At 35.5% G+C, this 19649-nt stretch overlaps 3 protein-coding genes across 14 annotated transcripts in view; 1 reads left to right on the forward strand and 2 right to left on the reverse strand.

The window, feature by feature from the left end:
- The first annotated feature begins 60 nt into the window (after positions 1-60).
- LOC110831503 (uncharacterized) lies at positions 61-2055 on the forward strand. The gene is made up of 4 exons (XM_022067565.2): positions 61-177; positions 295-395; positions 977-1136; positions 1712-2055. Exons 1-4 carry the CDS (start codon positions 79-81, stop codon positions 1802-1804), a joined length of 453 nt encoding a protein of 150 aa, XP_021923257.2. The 5' UTR covers positions 61-78; the 3' UTR covers positions 1805-2055.
- Positions 2045-7418, reverse strand: Tom7 (Translocase of outer membrane 7). The gene is made up of 3 exons (XM_087343674.1): positions 7200-7418; positions 7067-7115; positions 2045-2207 (listed from the first exon to the last, which is right to left on the reverse strand). The coding sequence occupies exons 1-3, from the start codon at positions 7300-7302 to the stop codon at positions 2192-2194; spliced, it is 168 nt and encodes a 55-aa protein (XP_087199800.1). The 5' UTR covers positions 7303-7418; the 3' UTR covers positions 2045-2191.
- A 2984-nt stretch (positions 7419-10402) lies between these two features.
- Positions 10403-19649, reverse strand: part of LOC110831469 (uncharacterized) — a 396354-nt gene continuing 387107 nt past the window's right edge. For all 12 annotated transcript variants that reach the window (XM_087343660.1, XM_087343664.1, XM_087343661.1 and 9 more), the window contains 7 exons: positions 19371-19501; positions 18030-18211; positions 17437-17601; positions 16566-16725; positions 15033-15164; positions 13949-14093; positions 10403-12069 (listed from right to left, as the gene is read on the reverse strand). In XM_087343660.1, coding sequence (XP_087199786.1) covers positions 11886-12069; positions 13949-14093; positions 15033-15164; positions 16566-16725; positions 17437-17601; positions 18030-18211; positions 19371-19501 — 1099 coding nt within the window. In that variant the 3' untranslated portion in view covers positions 10403-11885. The remainder of the gene's footprint in view (positions 12070-13948; positions 14094-15032; positions 15165-16565; positions 16726-17436; positions 17602-18029; positions 18212-19370; positions 19502-19649) is intronic.

Below are 19649 nucleotides of genomic sequence, written 5' to 3' on the forward strand. Positions count from 1 at the left end.
TACCTTAATGATTACTTAAAAACATTTTACTTGTTTTTAACGTTTCCGCTCATTTTACATTTTATGATCTGTTTGTAGATGTCGCACGAGCTGTCAAAGTTATTCAAATACAACATGGCGCTATGGCAAAATAGTAAATTTCTTTGTTTTGTACAAATTGTTGTATTAAGTGATATAGTAAGTATAAATTTGGTTACTTGAAAGAGATTCGTTACTAATTATGAAGTTAGTTGTAGTTTTATACATTAACGTATAGGCGCAAATTTGCACTTTAATAATTTTGTTTGTCAACAGACACATGCGTATTATTGTGAATGGAATCTGTGTGATGTGGACAAGTATTGCTGCGGTGATAATCAGTGTTGTAGCAATGTATACAGTCTATGGTACTTCTGGTGAGTGTGTATTTAGCTAGAGCCGTCCTTTTTATTTTAAAGAACATCACTTCATTATATTATATGGAGTTTTGACTCATCACTGCCTCTGCAACTTATTTCTTACTTCAATAATCACATTACTCAGTAGAAATGATCTTTATAAAGTCATTGTAACATTTTATTAACCGTTTATATATAATATTGATTTGTAGGAATGGTCTATAAACAAATATTAAATATATTAGTTCCATTCTACAGCAAATTAAAAATCCATCTAGTTACCTACAATTACACAGCAAGCAGTATTCTAGCCACACTTCAGAATATGACCTGTCATTCTGCACTGTGGCATATCTTCTAACCTAAACTGTACACAAAGTGAAATAATTTGAGCTCTGAAGTATTCAAGAATATGCAACTGGTAGAAGTAAAACACATACAGATGAAGTGGTTATAAAAGTGAAGTTATACTTCTGCATAAGTACCATATATATATATATATGAATTGGGCTGTCATGATTAATGAAGCCTATTAAGGATAAATTATGAATTTACCTGATTATATTTTGCATTAATGTTAAGGCCTTTATAACTTCCAGGGCTGGTATTGTTTTTCTGATCATCATGCTGTCATCATGTTGTGGCTTCTTCCGTTACTGTTACGCAGGATACCGACCTCAAATAATAGTACACCAAATAACCAACTATGTCCCATTACCAACTGACAGATCTTGTGCTGAAGAAAGGCAAGGACTTGTTGTAAGTAGTGTTTCCTGCATTGATAGCTATCAAATATTGGGGTTTAGAATTTAATTTTTCCTCCATAAGTATTCATATTGAAGTACAGGCTTATGTATAGGTAAGATTCTAATCTACAGATGCATGGTGCACTGTCCCCTCTTCTTGCCAGATATATTTCCTGTTGTACTGAGCTTCCACTTACCTGTTATGGGACAATGGCATCCAGTGACTATACATGGTTCAGGCACTGCCAGCCTTTGCCACAACCCACCTGCCGACTACCACAACCACCTCTGCTGTGCCAACACCAAAGCAAAATTGATTTTTGGCTGTTCTAAATGATCAGCTTTGCAACATAAGTTTCTGCCTGCAATAAATGAACATCAGTGTTAATGACACATGCATATTCACAAAGAATGCACTGGGTAAAGGGAAATTTGAGTTCCAAGGTGGAGTATATTTTCCCACTCTTCAGCTAGTGAAGAAGATATTTTTTTTCCTTCTGAACTAATGCATTTTTAATCAGACATCTGTTACACAGTCTGTCTTGAGCAAACAATGGCGAAGCAATGACAGTCTTGCGTCTTTTACAGGCATATGAAGATGTGGAAGCGTCCAGGGATCATCATGACAGGCCACCCCCACCGTATTTTGCCTCCATCATTCCAGAGAAGGAGATGAAATGAAGCTGTGGAAACGCTCTTCTTCTACCTTCTTGCATGTTGTTTTAATAAATTTATTTACATAGCCCTTGTCCCCAAAGTAACTTGAAGCAAAAGCTTGCCATACACAACACACACCTTATACATTACAAAATCTGCAGATGTAGGCCTACCTTGTTGAAGTAAAGTATGTTAATGTACAAATGAAATATTGTTGGTTTATTCTTTCAATATTGTTCCTGTATTTATATAGTTAGAATAAAATTTTTAATTAATCATGTTTTTTATTTGACTTCATTATTAGTAACACAAATAGTACTGCAACTGTTGCAGAAAATTTTAACATTGATTTTATTAACACACTGAAATTTGTAACTACTTCTCACAAAATGTCTTCTTTGATCAGGTCTTTTACTGCCACAATAAACTGAAACAAAGTACAGAAATTGGTTAACAATTTGATAAATTACAGAAATGGACATGAAACATCCTGAGAAATATGAGAATTTATAGTTATAGTTAGGAATACTTTTTAGTGTTCATCAGTGTTCAAAAATCTCATACCAGAATGTGAACGTTCAGGTTGAAGATTATCTTTAGGGATGTTGTTATACGTCGTATGTGGTCTTTCAAAAACTGACTCACATTTCAGAGGTGCTTACTTCCTTCATCAGGGCCTGAAGATGGAAGCAGCTGTTCTTCTATGGCTCTCCAGTCTGTGTTCGGTCCATGGCCTCAATTCTCCTCTTCCATTCGGTCCTCTGTTAGGTCCGTCTGTCTGAGGCTTTGATCGAGGTTTCGAAACATCTTCCTTTTTACGGTGCAAGGTTGTTAGCCTTGCGACCAACCCCCACACTCGGACAGAGCAGCGGAGGATAGGACCGAATGGAAGAGGAGAATTGAGGAGGCCATGGACTAAATACGGACCGGAGAGCCATAGAAGAAGAAGAAGGTGAGATTACATGGTGCAACATCCCAGAAGAGTCATCATATATCAGTATGTTACAATTCAATAGGTCCTAACAAGGAGCCTAACCTGTGAGCAGAGTGAACAGAAGCGGCTGCTCACTGGAACTGCCTCAATGGACGTTTAGAAGAATCTTTTCTATAGCAATTTAAATGCTTTCAAGGACATTTATACAACAGAAAGCCATTTAGCAAGGTGCAGTGAACATCCATTTCAAATACACCTGTAGGGGATTAGAGTTCTGTTTAACATCAAAATTTGCTGTAACAAAAAGCTTAATGGAGGATACACAAGAAGGTGCACTTTTCAAATTTATTTAATTCTGATTTTGAATAATAATTTATACCATATGACTGATATTAAATGTACACATGACAGCAGAATAAAGGAGATGATAAATGTTTTTAATTCCTGGGCACTCAAACATTTTTGCTTTCCCACAGCTAAGAAATGTAAATGCTCACACTTCAAGGACTGGTGTCTAAAATTAAGGATTTATTTAGCTATTTTAGAATATTAATGTGAATTAAAAGATGTCTAGAAGAATATTTGGATAATACTATAAATATGATTTAAAACTGCTTGACTAAATATTTGGGGTTAATAAGGATAAAATAACAAAAGCTCATATTTCACAATTTCAGCTAGCTATAAAGCTAAAGCACAATACATGTAAAAGAGAATCTTATTTCATGTCAGTTATACTTTTTATAATCAAAAAGGTATTGAAAACCAGAATCATTCACTCAAATTCATGCTGCAGAAAAGTGACTTTTCCCCACCCTTTATGTCCACTATGTATAACCAAAAATCTTTACCGAGGCCCATGTTATATCCTGTCTGGCTGACCCTTAACATGTCCACTACTGCTTGATACATGTGTCATATGACTCCTGTCCCAGGTACCAATGAGACAGACAAGCAGTGCACATGTGTGCACACACACACATCTCTGTAGTATCAGCAGCCTTGACTGACTGAATTTGTGAGTACAGTGGTTTAGTTTCTTTTGCTATATTTGCTAAGTCTAGAAATCATAGAAGATGGAATTGATGATTCCTGCAACACAGTTTCAGTTCCTTTGCAAACAAAACTGCCTTAAAATGCCCCAGAAATTCTTAACTTTGTGCTGAAGTAAGTTTCGGGCCAATGAAAACTATTTGTCATAACCAAATGTTGCAGAATTTGGCGGTAATTTTTATTCTAACGGCATACTGCAACTTCAATAATGAATGACTACTAGATTACACTGAACTTACTGTGTCAACAATGGAAAATCATTTTGTATTCGTATGAAATTATGAAGACTTTCAGAAATTGATAACATACACATGAACTGACCAACATGAAATATGAACTACCACTTATCAGTGCCATCGACACACATGCATGTAATGGGTTCCTCTGAAGAAAATTACTACAACACTTCTGATGCATTATACCATACACAGACCCCTCAATAATACATTGGTTACTGAGGTTCGCTGACCACCTAGACAGCAGTGAATGTGTTAAGTAGAGGAGGAAATGAGAAGAGGCAGTTTTCATTTTTCCTTGTAAATGTTAAACTCTCTTCTTCCTTCTCTGTATCATCTTTGTGTTCACTAATCAAGTTTACTTATAGTAACACAATGAGCTCCTGCTGCTCATAAGATATGAATGCACAGAACATATATAAGACCTGGTAAAGATGGCATACATGAACAATACGGATGTTTATAACACTTGAAAACAAACACAAAAATTCTGAGGAACCAAATTCCCTGTAAGTTGTCACTGAAATACAGGCACAGAAAGTACTGTTAAATGGGACAAGCATGTAGACTGTGTCAGCACTAATAGCTTAGTGCTTAAGGCAAAGATTGTAAACTAACAATACCATGGTCACTACATGACATAAGTCCATCAGTAAGGAAGGGGAAATCAAATGGAGTAATCCTGGAATGACAGTCAGTGGGCTGGTCACTCACTACTCATAAATGCACACTTCAAGACCAAAAAACCTCTGAAAAGAGGCGGCAAAAACCCACAACCGGGTTGTAGATCCAAGAAACAACAACTTGATGCTTGGTAAGTGAGGTAACTGCTAAAACTAAGGTAACCAGCATATTACTTTCTGAATGCAAATGTGTATCACTGGCAGGACCAATGAATGAGAAACAGTGGTATTGCCCTACCAATGCCACTGGACACCAACACTTGAAGAAACTGTTCTGGATATTGTAGCACTGGATCCATGCACTAGAACACATGGAACTGCCTGACAACTGGGTGTGGGTCATCATGCCATCCACTTAACCATCCAGGACCATGACGTGTACCCATACCACAACATGCAAGTCAAAGTGTATTTGTGTGTTGTGCCCAACCATGTGTATTGTAAAATGGACTGTATGCATACTTACTTCCTGCACAGAGTTATTGCTTCCAAATCAAATACTGGTTTGCAGATTAGGTACTGGAAAGGCTTACCAACAAAAACCCTTGTTTGAAAAAAAGTGTGCTCCTTGGAAGCAATCACCTAAAGAATGCCTTACCATCACGTGCTGTAGAAATGCTTCCAGAAACCACAAACTGAAACTTGTAGTGAGTGGAAAAGCCCAAAACCATAACTGTTCAAGGGTAATGGAGCAAACTGTATATCTGTCTATAATTACAATTAGAAAGAATCATAGATGCATTGGGAGATTTTTTAAAACTGGTTCCACAAGCATTTTGTTCCACACTTTTTTGATTATGGAGGACATTACAGATCTATATGATAATTTACAAAATTTTCCTAATGCAGAAGTCAGCTTTCCAAAATTCTTGACATGATGTCTGGTATGAGAAGTTCTGAAAACATTAATGAAGGTAATGTAAAATGGCTACAAAGTGATTATGTGAATCAGTCTTCCAGCACATTACAGACAGAAACACTGCTAATGCCACAAAACGAGGGAGATGATGGGGGACAATAAGAGTGAAAATGGACACAGCAGTGTTGAATACCGAGACATTATAGCTGCCTGGAAAATACATACTGTTGTGAGTCTAAACAGTCCATAAAACCATAAACACTATTTTTCAAAATAATGCCAGTTGTGTGAAAAATGTAAAGTAATATGTGATGTTTTGTGGTTGCATAATTTTTTTTTTAGAAATGTTTTTTGATTATTTGTGCATCTTCTTCCCTTCATTCATCCAGATAATCAAGGAGCTTACACTTGTTAATACATGAGTGTCACCTGCCAGTTTCTCTGTTGTCATTCAATTATCATGTCTACTTGTGATTGGCCCCATACATCAGCATCATAAACAGTTTTTGCATTACTGCAACTGATAAGATTACTGTCCCATTTTAAGGTACTTTTTGGGGTTGTATCTCAGTGACAACTTCAAAGCAGTTTAGTCACTCTTATTTTTGGTTTTGTAGTGTTCTACACATCCCTGCAGTTTGTGTCTGTAATTTTTTCAACACTCAGTATATTATATTCTATGCAGCTTATAGATATATATATATATACACACACACACACAAACATAAATTAAAGAATACCTTTATCTTCAAACTTTTACAAGTTTCAAGCTGTGAATAACCACTGCAAAAGAGTCAACTTTAAACCCACTGACAAGATATTTGTAACAACGTTATTACTGTCATATCATTGCATACATAACATTAATAGGCAGCACTAAAACCTTAAACACAATCTCGTAATGCTATCAATTGTGGTGGAAAACATGGATAAATTTAAAAGAAATACAGATGTACATAATTTAAACACAAGATGTAAACATGAACTCTATGTGCCAAATGCTAACTTTACTAAATATCAGAAAGGAATGTACTATACAGGTATCAAGTTATTTAATAATCTTCCACCAACAATTAAAAGTCTAAATTATGATATAAAGGTATTCAAGCCTGCATTGAAAGATTACCTCTTTACTCACTCCTTCTATTCTGTAGATGATTTCATCTCTGCTGAAAATGTTTAAGCTTTGTATCCATAATCTACGTATATGGAAAGCAAGTTTTGTATTTATATTTAAAATTCTGAGGTTTATGTATATTAATTTGTAAATTTATCTTTCATACTTGTATTACGGAATCTGAAATTTATGTACATTGATATGTGAAATACGTTCTTGTACTTGTGTTGAAAGTTCTGAAGTGTATGTATATTGTATGAAATGACATGTTCTACATCCTTTGGTTGAGTCCTAAGAAGGATCTATGGAATGTAAATAAACTCTACTCATATAACCCAACATTCTCCCACTTCCGAGTAATACAAAAGTGTCACCTAAATTATTACACTGCCGAAAGAACTTACTTCATAAATGTGAGGGGAGGCATTCCTGCATCCGATCCCTTCTTATATCCTGAAATTAAGAGTATGAAGATTATTATACAACCAAGACTGATCACATACATCATACGATGTAGTTGATTAGGTATTCACAAACCTAAATAGAGAATTGCGGGAACGAAACCCCAGTGGAATACAGATTTGGATGCATTAATAACTAAGGACAGTCTCCCTTTCACTCCTTCGTTCAACTTAGCCATTTTGAACTAGTGTTTAATATGAAAGCTCCGGTAAATTATCTCCTCTAATACAACTTAACCACTTGTACTTCCAACATCGAGTAAAATTTCAAACCCTTGCTACAAGGCAGGCAACATTGCAAAATATTCCTTCCTCCATGAGTTATCAGGTTAGAAAAGAGAAATTAATTTCCCGTATCCATAAAACCATGGGTAACAGTATATATATATGGTTATAACACCGACGTGCACATTCCATACATGATATAGGAGATAACTTTTAGTGCTGGCTTAAACTTCTTTATATCGTGATTCGGACTTTTGATAGTGGAGGTGGAAGAAGAGGATGGCTGTTTTATGAGTTTCGCTGTGTAGCTGTTTCTACTTTTTCTATTATTTTAACCTATACCTAGGCGAACACAGTTTTTTTTGTGGCAGTACAAAATTTCATGAAAGTTGTTTTGGTCATAATGTGATATGTGTATAGTCCAAGGTGTGGACCAGTTTCTTATTTCTACCGCTGTCATAGTGCAATAAAAATTAGTTTAAATTTTTACACTGAAATCCAAAGGGGTCAGGTCATGAGTTTAGTTGACTTGACATGGAATGACCCCACTTTTCTTTATAAAGAATGTGTAAAATTGCTGGCCCAATGGAAAAATCCATCTCTCACATACACAGTATTATCATCTAAAAAGAATTTTCTCAGTACACTTTTCCAAAAACATGAAAGCATTAGTAAATATCACAAGTTGCAATATTTTCATATAATGCCTCACCCTTTAAAGATCCAGTGAGTACTGCAATGCTTGTCTCAGCAGTGTGCTAAGATTAATGTCCACGTGCAGTTACCTGGATAGAATTAAATGTTACTTGTTTCTGTATCTCCTTTATTAATTATAAGCAGGTTACAATAAATAATTAAGATATGGCAATTAAACCCAAAACATTGTGAAGTTATGTAAATTCAATATGAAATTCACTGTATGTAAATTCTTTGTCTTCTTGTTATGTATATTTATAAAGAGCAAAGGTGATGAGAAATAATTGTGTCTACTAACAACCTGTGTCCAGCATCCTCCACTCTTTTTAGCTGGTGCTTTGTTCCATTTCACGTCTGCAACAGTGCTCCCACGTGTTTCTCTGTATAAACTCTCGTCATTATGTATAATATGGCTATAAAGCTCTGAAGTGATATTCCATGTAAAAGTGAGGGTGAAGCCTGTTTATTAATAGGGGTAGAAACCCTAACTTCCAGCCAAATATGATTGAAGATATTTGTATCTGAGAAGAATTTGTTGATGAACATGTGACTGGTCTGAATAAACACTTTGCCAACAGGTACAAAATTAATTTGTTTGTCATACATTACCAGCCGCTGCCAACACTGTTTCTTTGATTTGAACAGAGGCAATAAGAGGAACCAGTGACTTATCAGTGAAAATGTCAGAACAAGCAACAATTTATGGCACACAGATGGACCCAAATAAGCCATTTCAAGCCTCTGTAGATGTAAGGAAGTACTTATGTGTACTGACAGTAACAGAAAAACAGTGTCCTTGAATCATTTTGAGAAAAGAAGGAAACATCTTCATTTTAATGATAATGACAGTAAAGTACCAGATACCATACCATATCATGACAAGCTATATAAATTATGCCCTGTATTTGAGGCACTAAAATCAAAAGTTTGGCACTGTACCAATGGAAGAAAGACCAAACATTGGTGAACAGATGTGTGTTACCAAAGCAAGCCATCAACTGAAGCAGCATATACTGCCTTGATTTAAAAATATATACTGGCCAAGACAGAATTCCCATTAATCATTAGCCTGATGAACCTTACCTTGGTGCTAGTGCAAATGTTGTGTAGTTTGCTTGAAAAGAAAAGTACCCAGACACCAAATTAAAAAAAAAATATTTTAAAAATTTTCATGCATTTGTATCTGTCATGTTATAAAAATAAGGGGAGGACAGAGCTTCAGCACTATGCAAAAGGGGGCCAAATACATTTTTATTATCTCATTTTGTGTTAACTTTCCTATGATCAGTCAACCACTCAGCCACGGAAATACGATTCCTATAAACTATACTGAGAGTTTATACATCACTTCTTATTGCAAAGTTCAGATTACTTTACATAATTAGAGTGCTTTTGGCTTTGGACTTTTAAATGACACTGACAATGCAGGTGGAGGTGAACATTTAAGCTCTTAACAGTGGATGTAAGAATATTCACTAAGAAAAGTGAAAATGAATGAGTACAGTGTGTGCTACTGTGGAAGACAGTAAATGTGAGAGAAAACCTGCATTGTTCAATGAACTATAAATTTTTTTTCTGAGCATACTGATAGAATTTCTGGTGACAGGACAGAAGCTAGCCTCGATCCATATTTATGGTCCGAATTGTAAGAGAGGTTAAAATATTGCTTAACTGAATATGAACCTGTTCAAAATAAGTGTGCCAACTATTCCGCTAGTATTGAAGATGAAAGACATCACTTTTCTCCTGACTGATTTACTAAAACCCTGTCTAATGTGTGAACAGAAAGCAGTGAAACAAAAGTTATATTTTGTTTCCCATGCATCATTTTTGTGAGCCGGGTAGCTCAGTCAGTATAATGATTGGCTATGGGCTGGGCGATTGGGGTTTGATCCCCGACAGTGGCAGAGGATTTTCTTCTAGTCTCTGCATTCACACTGGCTCAGGTGCCCACCTAGCCTCCTGTCCTAGGGGTACCAGGGTCCTTTTGTGGGGGTAAAGCACAGCCAGGGAATGCTGCTGTCCACTCACCCCCTTCTAGTGCAGAGGATGAGAATGAGTAGAAGATATACCTCCTGTCCCGAAGTTCCAACATTGACATGTAATGGGATGGCTTTACTTTATGTAAGGTTTTTAGCTGCCAGTAAAGCAGAAATGTCTAACTGATTTAAAAATGGGGTTTTACAATTGGAGGTATTTATCTCCAAGAATATCAAATTATGAAAATTCTCCAGATCACCGAGCAAATTATCTGACATGGAAAGATTCTGAACAAAGACTGAAGAAAAGAGGTTGCAATGATGATGGATTTCAAATAACCATTACGAAGGAAAGGGAAAAATGGAGACATACTGAAAGTAATAATTTATGCAGTTTTATTTTGTGCAAAAACTAACTTTGTTTCTATGTGATACAAATTAAGTCACTCGCAAGAGAGACTGGAAATTTCTGAAGCACCACTGAACTGATCTCTCATTACAAGAAAACCTGAAGGGAACATGTTGAAAATTACCAAAAAGCTCTGTGACTTATTTTTCTCCTTGTATTCAGAATTAAATTATAAACAACATGGGAAAAAAAGTCATGAAATTAAATTATTATTAAAGTGCAGAAATCCAAACATTACTCTGAGCCTTTTGACATAACCCCAGATATATCTAGAAAAGATCAATTAACACAGGTAATTGGATATGTGAAGGCAAATGATATATGCACAGTTGAGGCGAGATTAACTGATTCCATACATTAAAAAAAAAAGGTAATGGACAAGCTGAAGAAATAACAAAGATCACTGTCTTAAAGTTTGTGACATTCAAGGCCACAGTTCATTTCATGTCTGAAGTCTGGACTTTGATTTGTATTTGTAAGAATGAATTGTATTTTTACTAAGTTGTAAATATTTCATGCTGTATCAACTTCAGCAGAAAATAACCATTATTTGTAGTAATATTATAAATAAGCATATTAAATTTATATAACTGAAATTACAAATCAAACTAGACCCCACTACACTGTAGGCTTTTGACAAACTAAAAAGACTAATAAAAAGATATAAAATCAAACTGAACAGTTTTTCTTATTTTTTCCTTGGTCACAGTCCTCACAGTTATAGTAGAATTCTGTTTTCACCTATAATAAAAAACTTGTCTATTGTAGGGTTGATTCAGTGTCTTCTCTTATGACACATGATGCATCTTTTCCTCTAACAGTGAATAAGTATCAACTTGTCTGGGCCATTGGGATACAGGAACAGTGACACAGAAGAAATACAGAATTACTGGAATATGAATGTGTCAACAGAAGTCTTATTTACAAAATTATTGTTAATTGCACGATGTTGTACCACATGCTACATACGTATAACACTAATCCATGCATGGAAGATATGACTGCAATAGAATAGTCCAACATGACATTTGTTTAATAAGATGGAAGCCTTACTATATTTCTTGAGTTCTTAAGATACGAAGAACAGTGAAAAATCCTGGATAAGACTTTCAGTGATACTAAAATACATGTTTGGACAAGCATCTTAGTTACAGTTCCTCCAACTATCAGTTGCTATTCACATATTCAGGAATAAATCGGTGTGTAAATATTTACATTGTCACATTTTAAATTTGTTCTGTGTCTTTCGTTTTACAGTGAACACTTGAGCATGACACAAACTTTCCCTTCATTCACACGTGATTACACACACACTTGCTGGCATACTTCACTATATTGCACTATTTGTCTCAGTGCACGGGCTGCACTAGAAGAAAGGATGTGCAGTGCAGTTATTCACAGAGTCCTGATTGAGCAGTGGACTCTAGTAATTATGCAAGTTCAACTTGCTGTTCTACTTTGTTACTACTGATTGCAGCACAATGCTTATACAAGTCCATATCACATGAAACACATTGCTTGTACCTGCACTGTGTCCTGGTGATGATGTAGGGCCAGACACACGAGTATTGGCTCGTACTATTTGTGAGTTCCATCGAATGGCATATTCTGGAAGAGTCCTTGTCATGGCTTGTAACCTGTGAAAGGTAACCTATTTGTTATATATAAATTAAATTACAAAATACAGCATTGAAATTAATTAATAAATGTGGAAATATCTTAGGTTATAAGAACTAGTACTAAGATATCCTCCATGCCTAGGCACATGTTGCATGGTTGTAAAATGTCACATGTTCTTCATATTGGTGCTAAATGGAGGTAAGTTATCACCTTCAAACTATAACCATCTTTACCTTCAGGGATTATGTTATGGTAATACAACAAGAATGATTACAAAAATTTATGAACACAATACTTGTATAAAACAATTTTTGTGCGTGCCTTAACTGTTGTAAATTTCAAGAACAATCTGAGCTATTAAAGTAATGAAACAATCACTAAACATGAAAAATATGATATATGAGCAGAAATGTATTTAAAATCTAGACACTGGCCACAAACATGATGTAGTTCTGTACTGGTTAGAGTTTATAATTTCTTATCCAGGCTCGACTTCGGAGACTCGCTGCTTACAGCAACAGATTGATTGTGTTACGGTTGGTTTCTAATTACAACCAGTTTCCCAAACACAATTGCCTCCAGTCACTAAGTGTTATCACTGAAGGCAGGTCGATGATTTGAATGTTTCAAATCAATCCAATAGGCACAAATTGCTTGTGAGAATGGCTCATCATGTCTTGGTTTTGAAAGACGATTTCAAGTCATGTACCTGGAATGACTAATGAAAACCAGAAAAACACTTCGGTTAGCATAGCTGGTCTCTGGGCGAAATTTTTGAACACGATAACTAGCAAATACAAAGCCAATGTGCTAACCATCTGACCATCATGTTTGGTAAAATAATGTATAGCCCTGTCTTCATTTCTTCCATCACATCACACTTGACTTTTGGAATACACAACATTATCTTCTGGGGAGTTAGGTACATGCAGATTCAGTATCAGCGTGTGTCTATGAAAGTTGTTCTTCAAAACCATAATATGAAACCAGCTCTTCAATCTCATTTACACTGATATTACACAAACATTTTACCATAGCACTAGTAGCTAAAAAAAGTACTTTTGAAATTTTTCGAAGTCCATAAAGTCCAAATGTAAATTTCAAGTCATCATTTTACAATGTGCCAAAACTGAGGGTTTCTTTAGTAGTATAATTTGGGAAGGAAACTGTCCACTTATGTGCATTAATTAAGTCTCGATGGTTAGAAATGCATCCTTGTGCCCTGAGTTGTTTTATGCCAATATGAGAAGGGGTAAGTATTTCAATTTGGTATGCAATTTCTCTATAGTAACATCTGTCAGAATAAACTTGGCTATAGCTAGTGGTAAATGATAGCAATGTGCAATTCTCAGAAATTTCAGTGTCATTTAAACCAGTGGTATTCAACCTTTTTTGTTCGCATACCCCCAGATATAATTTCACTTCAACTTTGTACCCCCCAAAGTTGTTGGTGTATAATTCAAGTTATACATAGTATATAATCTACATCTAAAATAAATTAAATAAATTACATTGCTGATTTTACAGTGTTTATCATAAAATAATATATATATTTTAAATTTCACGTACCCCCTAAGATGTCGTGCACCCCAGGTTGAATACCACTGATTTAAACAACAGGATCATGGTAGAGTATTATTCTAGAAAAGTGCAAATAGCCATCAATGAATTCCAGCACTGGAAACACATTACACCCCGAACATTTTGTTTATATTATATATAAATTGCATATTAACTTATTTTACTTCTCTGATGAGATTTTCAACAAGCTACAGAATGTTAACAAGTAATAAGTTTTTTTAAAATGAAATACAAGAGAGTTTGTCAGATTTTAGTAACTTTAGCGATGTTTGGTAGTTCTTACTTTTCATACAATCAATAATAATAATATCCTACCTAAGCAATACAGTGTTCATTTTCCATGGCAGTGAATATTCTTTACTGCGGTCACGTGGACAAAACGTGTGGAGTAGCTGGCCAACACCATCAATTCTACTTCCTTCGTATTCATGGACACTAACATTCCAGGCTGTACATGGACCTGCAAAATCAGCAAACTCTAATACTACATTAAGATATGTAAAAACAATTCTGAGCACAGAAGCAATGATCTATTTTTTTTGGTGAATGTTGATTCAAGATATTGGTTTATGATCATGCTATTAATAATTCACAATTTGGTGATACTTCTTTCTGTGCTTTTATAAGTGTATGCCATAATAATACATTTTATTAGCTATTTATTCAGTTTCTGTAAATTCTAGAAGAATTTTAAGCTGAGGCAACAAAGGAAAATAAGTGAGGTATTCATACAAATGTTTCTTTTACATATTGTTAGTATGTAGCATTATAAGGTGCTTTAGTTATAAAGTCCCCACTTAATGGTACCTGCACCTTGTTGTGGTGGTGGGGCTCAAGTACCTCAGTGATCCCAAGAGCTATGCTGGCGGTAGCAAAGGTACTGGTAGGGCCTCCCTAGCCAGATTGGTCGAGGGGGAGAGGTCAAACTAAGACAGGTACCCTGGTCCTCCAGGTTGGGGGTTGGTCGCAAGGTTAACAACCTTGCACCGTAAAAAGGAAGATGTTTCGAAACCTCGATCAAAGCCTCGGATAGAATGGACCTAACAATAGGACCGAATGGAAGAGGTGAATTGAGGAGGCCATGGACCGAATACGGACCGGAGAGCCATAGAAGAAGAAGAAGTATAACTGTTTATATAAATATGCACACGTGTGAACAAGGCTTTTTTATCTTCCTGTGCCATACTGTCTGCTTTCTTCAGTTCTTTACAGCCAGTGTTGGTGGTGGGGTGGGGAGGTTTGTTCTAATGGTTTTGGTGATGGAGAGAGGGGATGCTACTACAGCTGCTTGGTATTTTTAAAAATTAGTGTCTTGAAGTGATAACTGGGAAAGAAATTATCATGACATCCATTCCCTCTGCCTAACTATTATCATATAGTACTCTTCATTATGACTCACGATTTTGATGTGTTAGCAGCTCAACTGTGAGTTGTCTCTCTACTTTGGAATCCAGAAGCCATGTGCATTCCTGGTGGAAATAGTAGTTTAATGTCATGCTTGCAGATGAAACGTTTCTTGACAGAATCTCTCCTGCAAATTGCATTTAAACATAACATTCAAATTATGTACAACTGTAAACACTACATCCTTCCAAGCAAATGCTGTGATAGTACCTTACAGTGAGCCACGACTGCTTCCTTTCACATCCTTTAAAATTCACTATCACCCTCTCAAATTTATTTCCTTCTCATTCTTTGCTCTCTGCTGAGATTACTGAATACCTCTTTAACACAGACTCACTTCAGTTTCAGATACTTAGTAAAAATTCATGTCACAGTTACTTTGTTCATATTCATTTATGTTTTCTTCCACCAGTCAACAGACAATCATTTCAGTAATATTTTCACATTTGGCTTATTTATTGAACTTTCTGGATTTTTGGATGCTTTAACAATTTATCACCCATATTTTTGACAAATAAACAAAGAACATAATTACAAAACTGTATCTCAAATGCTTGATACAACACTGCTGAATCAGGTTATTCAACATGAGCCAAGTAACCAATCCTGCCAGTTTCTGCTCCAAAACATCAATCCTATTGTTTGTCATACCTCATACATTATTTTCTGTTTTTTATGCACTGAAATGTCTATAATTACTCTCACAGGGAAACCAATGGAACTGTGATTTTTGAAATGAATTATCATACAGGGAATACTAGCAGAGTAGCCACAGTGTTACTGAAGGAAGAACAAACACTTTTTGCCTTTTCACACACCTGATCATTCAATACTTATTGAATATTATAGGAAAAAATTATCCCTAATCCCGTCTTCACCACGTCTTGAACTCGGGACAGTTTTCAGGTTTGTGACCTTAGTTCCTGTAATCTACTTCCTGAAATTAACAAATTTTTCACGATATCATTCTTCTATCATGCTTATTTTCTGAGCTACAGAAATCATCCTATCAGGAGTCAAACCCTGGAAACCCCTGAAACAAACAACTTTGGTCCTGGCAAAATTCTTCTACCGTGCTTAGTTTCTAAGCTATGGAAACCATCTTCACTGGGAATCAAACCCAGGACAGTTTTTCAGGGTTGTGGTCTTTGTTTCTGTAATCTCCTCTTTGAAACAAGACACTATACTTTTATCATAAGATGAAAGTTAAGTTATAATTCTTTCATATAGAACTACCTGAAGAATGCATCTAGCATCCACTTTAATCCTTTGTTTTGTAAAAATTCAGAAAGGCGTAATATTTATTACATGAACGAATTTTGAATAATATGAGAGATTTTTAACTTTGTCTTCTATCTTTTTCCAGATCATCCTATGTATGTTCTGTCAGGGTTATATTTAATAGCTTCTAACGAAATATGAAATTCATCCTTATTTTATAAATGTTTCTTCCATTTTGTTCTGTATTCTAAAATTTTTCCTGGAGAGAAAACTATCCAGAGACATTTTTAACATGTTCTAAAATTACCTGAAGGGTGTGTGATTATGGTATGTCCACAAGCTGCGTCATTGTTAAAGGTGTATGCTGCTTTGAACACAAATCCTTTCATATTCCAGCTATAATGTGCAACGGAATACACCACTTTTAAAGGTGACCAGCTGCGAAGACTCACTGGAAGCCACTGTTGCTGTAATGTAATGAAATCCATAATTGAAGAAACCATTCTCAAAAAAAGTTAGCAGTTGCTCGACTAGTATTCTTTGTGTGTGTATTTTCTGAAATTGACATTAAAAATAATAAGATAATCCCCCCCCCCCACACACACACACACCAGCCCCTGCATGCCAACCTGCCTACTCATGTGCACATACACATACATGCATGCGTCCCCAAAGCAACTGAACTGTATGGTCTTTACTTAAGAAAGTTATTTAAAATAATAATTACTTTGAATTAAGCATGAAGTTATGCAATTAATTCTATCTATACAGTTCACTACCCGCCACGGTGGTCTAGCGGTTAGAATGCTGGCCTTGTAATCCTGGGGTCCCGGCGGTGCCCGAATTTATAATTTGTGTCGGGCAAGGCCGTGGTCTAGGCAACACGGAGTTTTCCTCCGGGGCTTCCCCGGTTTCTCCGTGGAATCCCAACAATTACTCCATACTCTATACACACTGAAGAAGGCAATGGCAAATCACTTCTGTATCACCTGCCAAAAAATATATATGAACAGGTCCCAATCCGAGAAAAGGATGGAAGGATCCTGTTCGTAATATGTCGCCAACCTCCTCTAAAGGAGACGGCGTAATAAAGAAGATACAGTTCACTGCATAAAAGAAGTACATTCTTTTTTGTCTCAACAGAAAAATATCAAGAGGTAAAAATAACATTTACTGACCTGGAAATCACCGCACAGGCAGGATACAGCCTGATCAGAATCAGTTACTAGAAGCAAATGGTCCATCTGGGAAAGGGGAAGTAAATTTGCTACACATTGACAACCTCCATCTCCACACTGAGTGTGGCAGTGAGGGTCAGGGGATAATCTGGCCAAGGTTGATACCTGGAAGAATGTTCGAAAGTTATGAAATCATTAACTTCTCAAAACTGAATCCACTGCTTACTGCTGCATATTTAACATTAATAAGAAAATGTACACAACATTAAACAGAATGCGATACGTGTCTACAGCGGAATTTCTGTTTAACGCTCTTCAATCTTGGTTATTCATAATTTAAAAGAAAAAAATTCATGATACAAGTAAATAATATCAATGTTAAATTTTCTTCATTTAGTATTCAAATCAAGAGTTGCCCAAACAAACATTAACTTCAATATTACTGTATTAATTAAGAAGTTCAAACATACAAATCACATGTGAAATAAATCAAATGAATAATTTTTAAAATCAAATTGCAAATCTTAACCCAGAAATGAGCTTTCCTGGCTGACAACAACAAAAATTAATAAAATCACAGATCAACTACTTACTGTAATTGTAACACTCTGATTTGTTGCTGGTATGAACCTCTGTGAGCATTTAAGAGCCCCTTCAATGTTCCAAAATAGATGCTGTGTTCCTGGATTTGAGATCCTTCCTTCTAATGGACTACTGAGACCATAGTAGTCCACATCACACAGAGTATCAGGTTGCAGTGTTCCATCCACTTGCTCTGCAATGTCATGCATCATATTAGGACAAGCAATAAACGTGTAATTCAAATATCATACATTTTTGTTGACTTAATATATTCAGAGAAATATATTATACAGTATTTCCATCAAACACGACTAAGCGTTCTATTATTTATTTCTCAATTAAAATAGTAACTAATTATTGACTCAGTAATATGTTTTGGCCTTAGTGATAATCTTCAGGTTTCTAACAAACACATTAATATGACATGAAGTATTGTTATAGAATCTATAGTCCAAGACTGTAATCTTGACACTTGCAAGGAATGCAGGAAGTCCGAAGCGTTAAAGGCACACGCTATTTTTCCTCCTTCACCCCACTTCCTCACCCCGCAAGTCTCCAGATTACAGTCGCGTACTGTACCTGTATATGGTTCAAATGTACAGATTCAAATAATAGGTTAATGTTAAAACTAAGAGGTTCAGTTATACTTACATATTTTCCGTGACTGTTTATAGAACTGAGAGTTAAGTGAAACAACAGAAGAATAGCTTATTCGTAAAATAGCTGTATGAGGTTGGTAAGCATTTAAATAATATGCTATGTTCCTATTGTGTTTCACTCACTGTATAAAGAAAACACTAAATTAGATAGTTCTATATGACTTGCGTTATGGAAGATGTATAAGTTGGATCAAACCCCTTAGTTTTTAACCAATGTAACTTGTTATTTTAATCTGTATATTTTAAAAAAATATATTGATCTATATTGCCTTTCATCAATTTGGGAATATGTTGTATAACAATAAGTAAAATATGTATTTTGATCTATCGTCCTTTTAAATTTCAGGCTACTACGTGAAAAAACTATCCTTCACTTTCACATCACCTTGGATACATCCTTCTTTATAGCTGAGTAACCTTCCACCATTCAAAGACATAACAAACCACAGCTGATAAAAACACTACCAACACAGACAGGTACCATACTGATCAAGAAATTTCCAGCTGGGAATTTCTCAGCATGTGCTACATATCAACTTACCACTGAAGCATTACCTATAGAATTAAACTCTCGCCAGCAGCCCCATACATAGGGGTTATATCCCCTATTCTAGCATAAAAAGGTTAATCATGTATAGAAATGTTAGATTTAATTTTAGGAATGGTAACACACATACAGAAACAAACACTCACCATCATGAAATAGAAATGCTCCATCTAGAAACTCTGTATCTATTTCTGTAGGTGATGTTGGAGGACCAAGACGTTTCAGCACTAGCATCAGCATGCTGTCAGAAGATACAAATGTCTGTTGCTCCAAGAACCTATATTGTTTTAACACAAAGCATATCAGAAGCAGGGAACAGTATTTGTTTACATTAAATCCGAGGAAACTTTGATATACACCCTGGTTTTTGCATAATTATTAATGACAATTATAATGCTATATAAGCCTCAATATTTACAACTGTG

This window comes from Zootermopsis nevadensis, unplaced genomic scaffold (genome assembly GCF_977971745.1).
Source record: "Zootermopsis nevadensis isolate Lab colony 2312 unplaced genomic scaffold, Znev_1.0 Znev_ptg000006l, whole genome shotgun sequence".
Lineage (NCBI taxonomy): Eukaryota > Metazoa > Arthropoda > Insecta > Blattodea > Termopsidae > Zootermopsis > Zootermopsis nevadensis.

Bases quoted from the DNA above. Each gene is read 5' to 3' on its own strand.
- LOC110831503 (XM_022067565.2), top strand. From the start codon at position 79: ATGTCGCACGAGCTGTCAAAGTTATTCAAATACAACATGGCGCTATGG. The intron at 396-976 runs GTGAGTGTGTAT...TATAACTTCCAG, and splicing joins TACAGTCTATGGTACTTCTG to GGCTGGTATTGTTTTTCTGA. The intron at 1,137-1,711 runs GTAAGTAGTGTT...CGTCTTTTACAG, and splicing joins AAGAAAGGCAAGGACTTGTT to GCATATGAAGATGTGGAAGC.
- Tom7 (XM_087343674.1), bottom strand. From the start codon at position 7,302: ATGGCTAAGTTGAACGAAGGAGTGAAAGGGAGACTGTCCTTAGTTATT. The intron at 7,116-7,199 runs GTTTGTGAATAC...TCTTAATTTCAG, and splicing joins TCCCGCAATTCTCTATTTAG to GATATAAGAAGGGATCGGAT.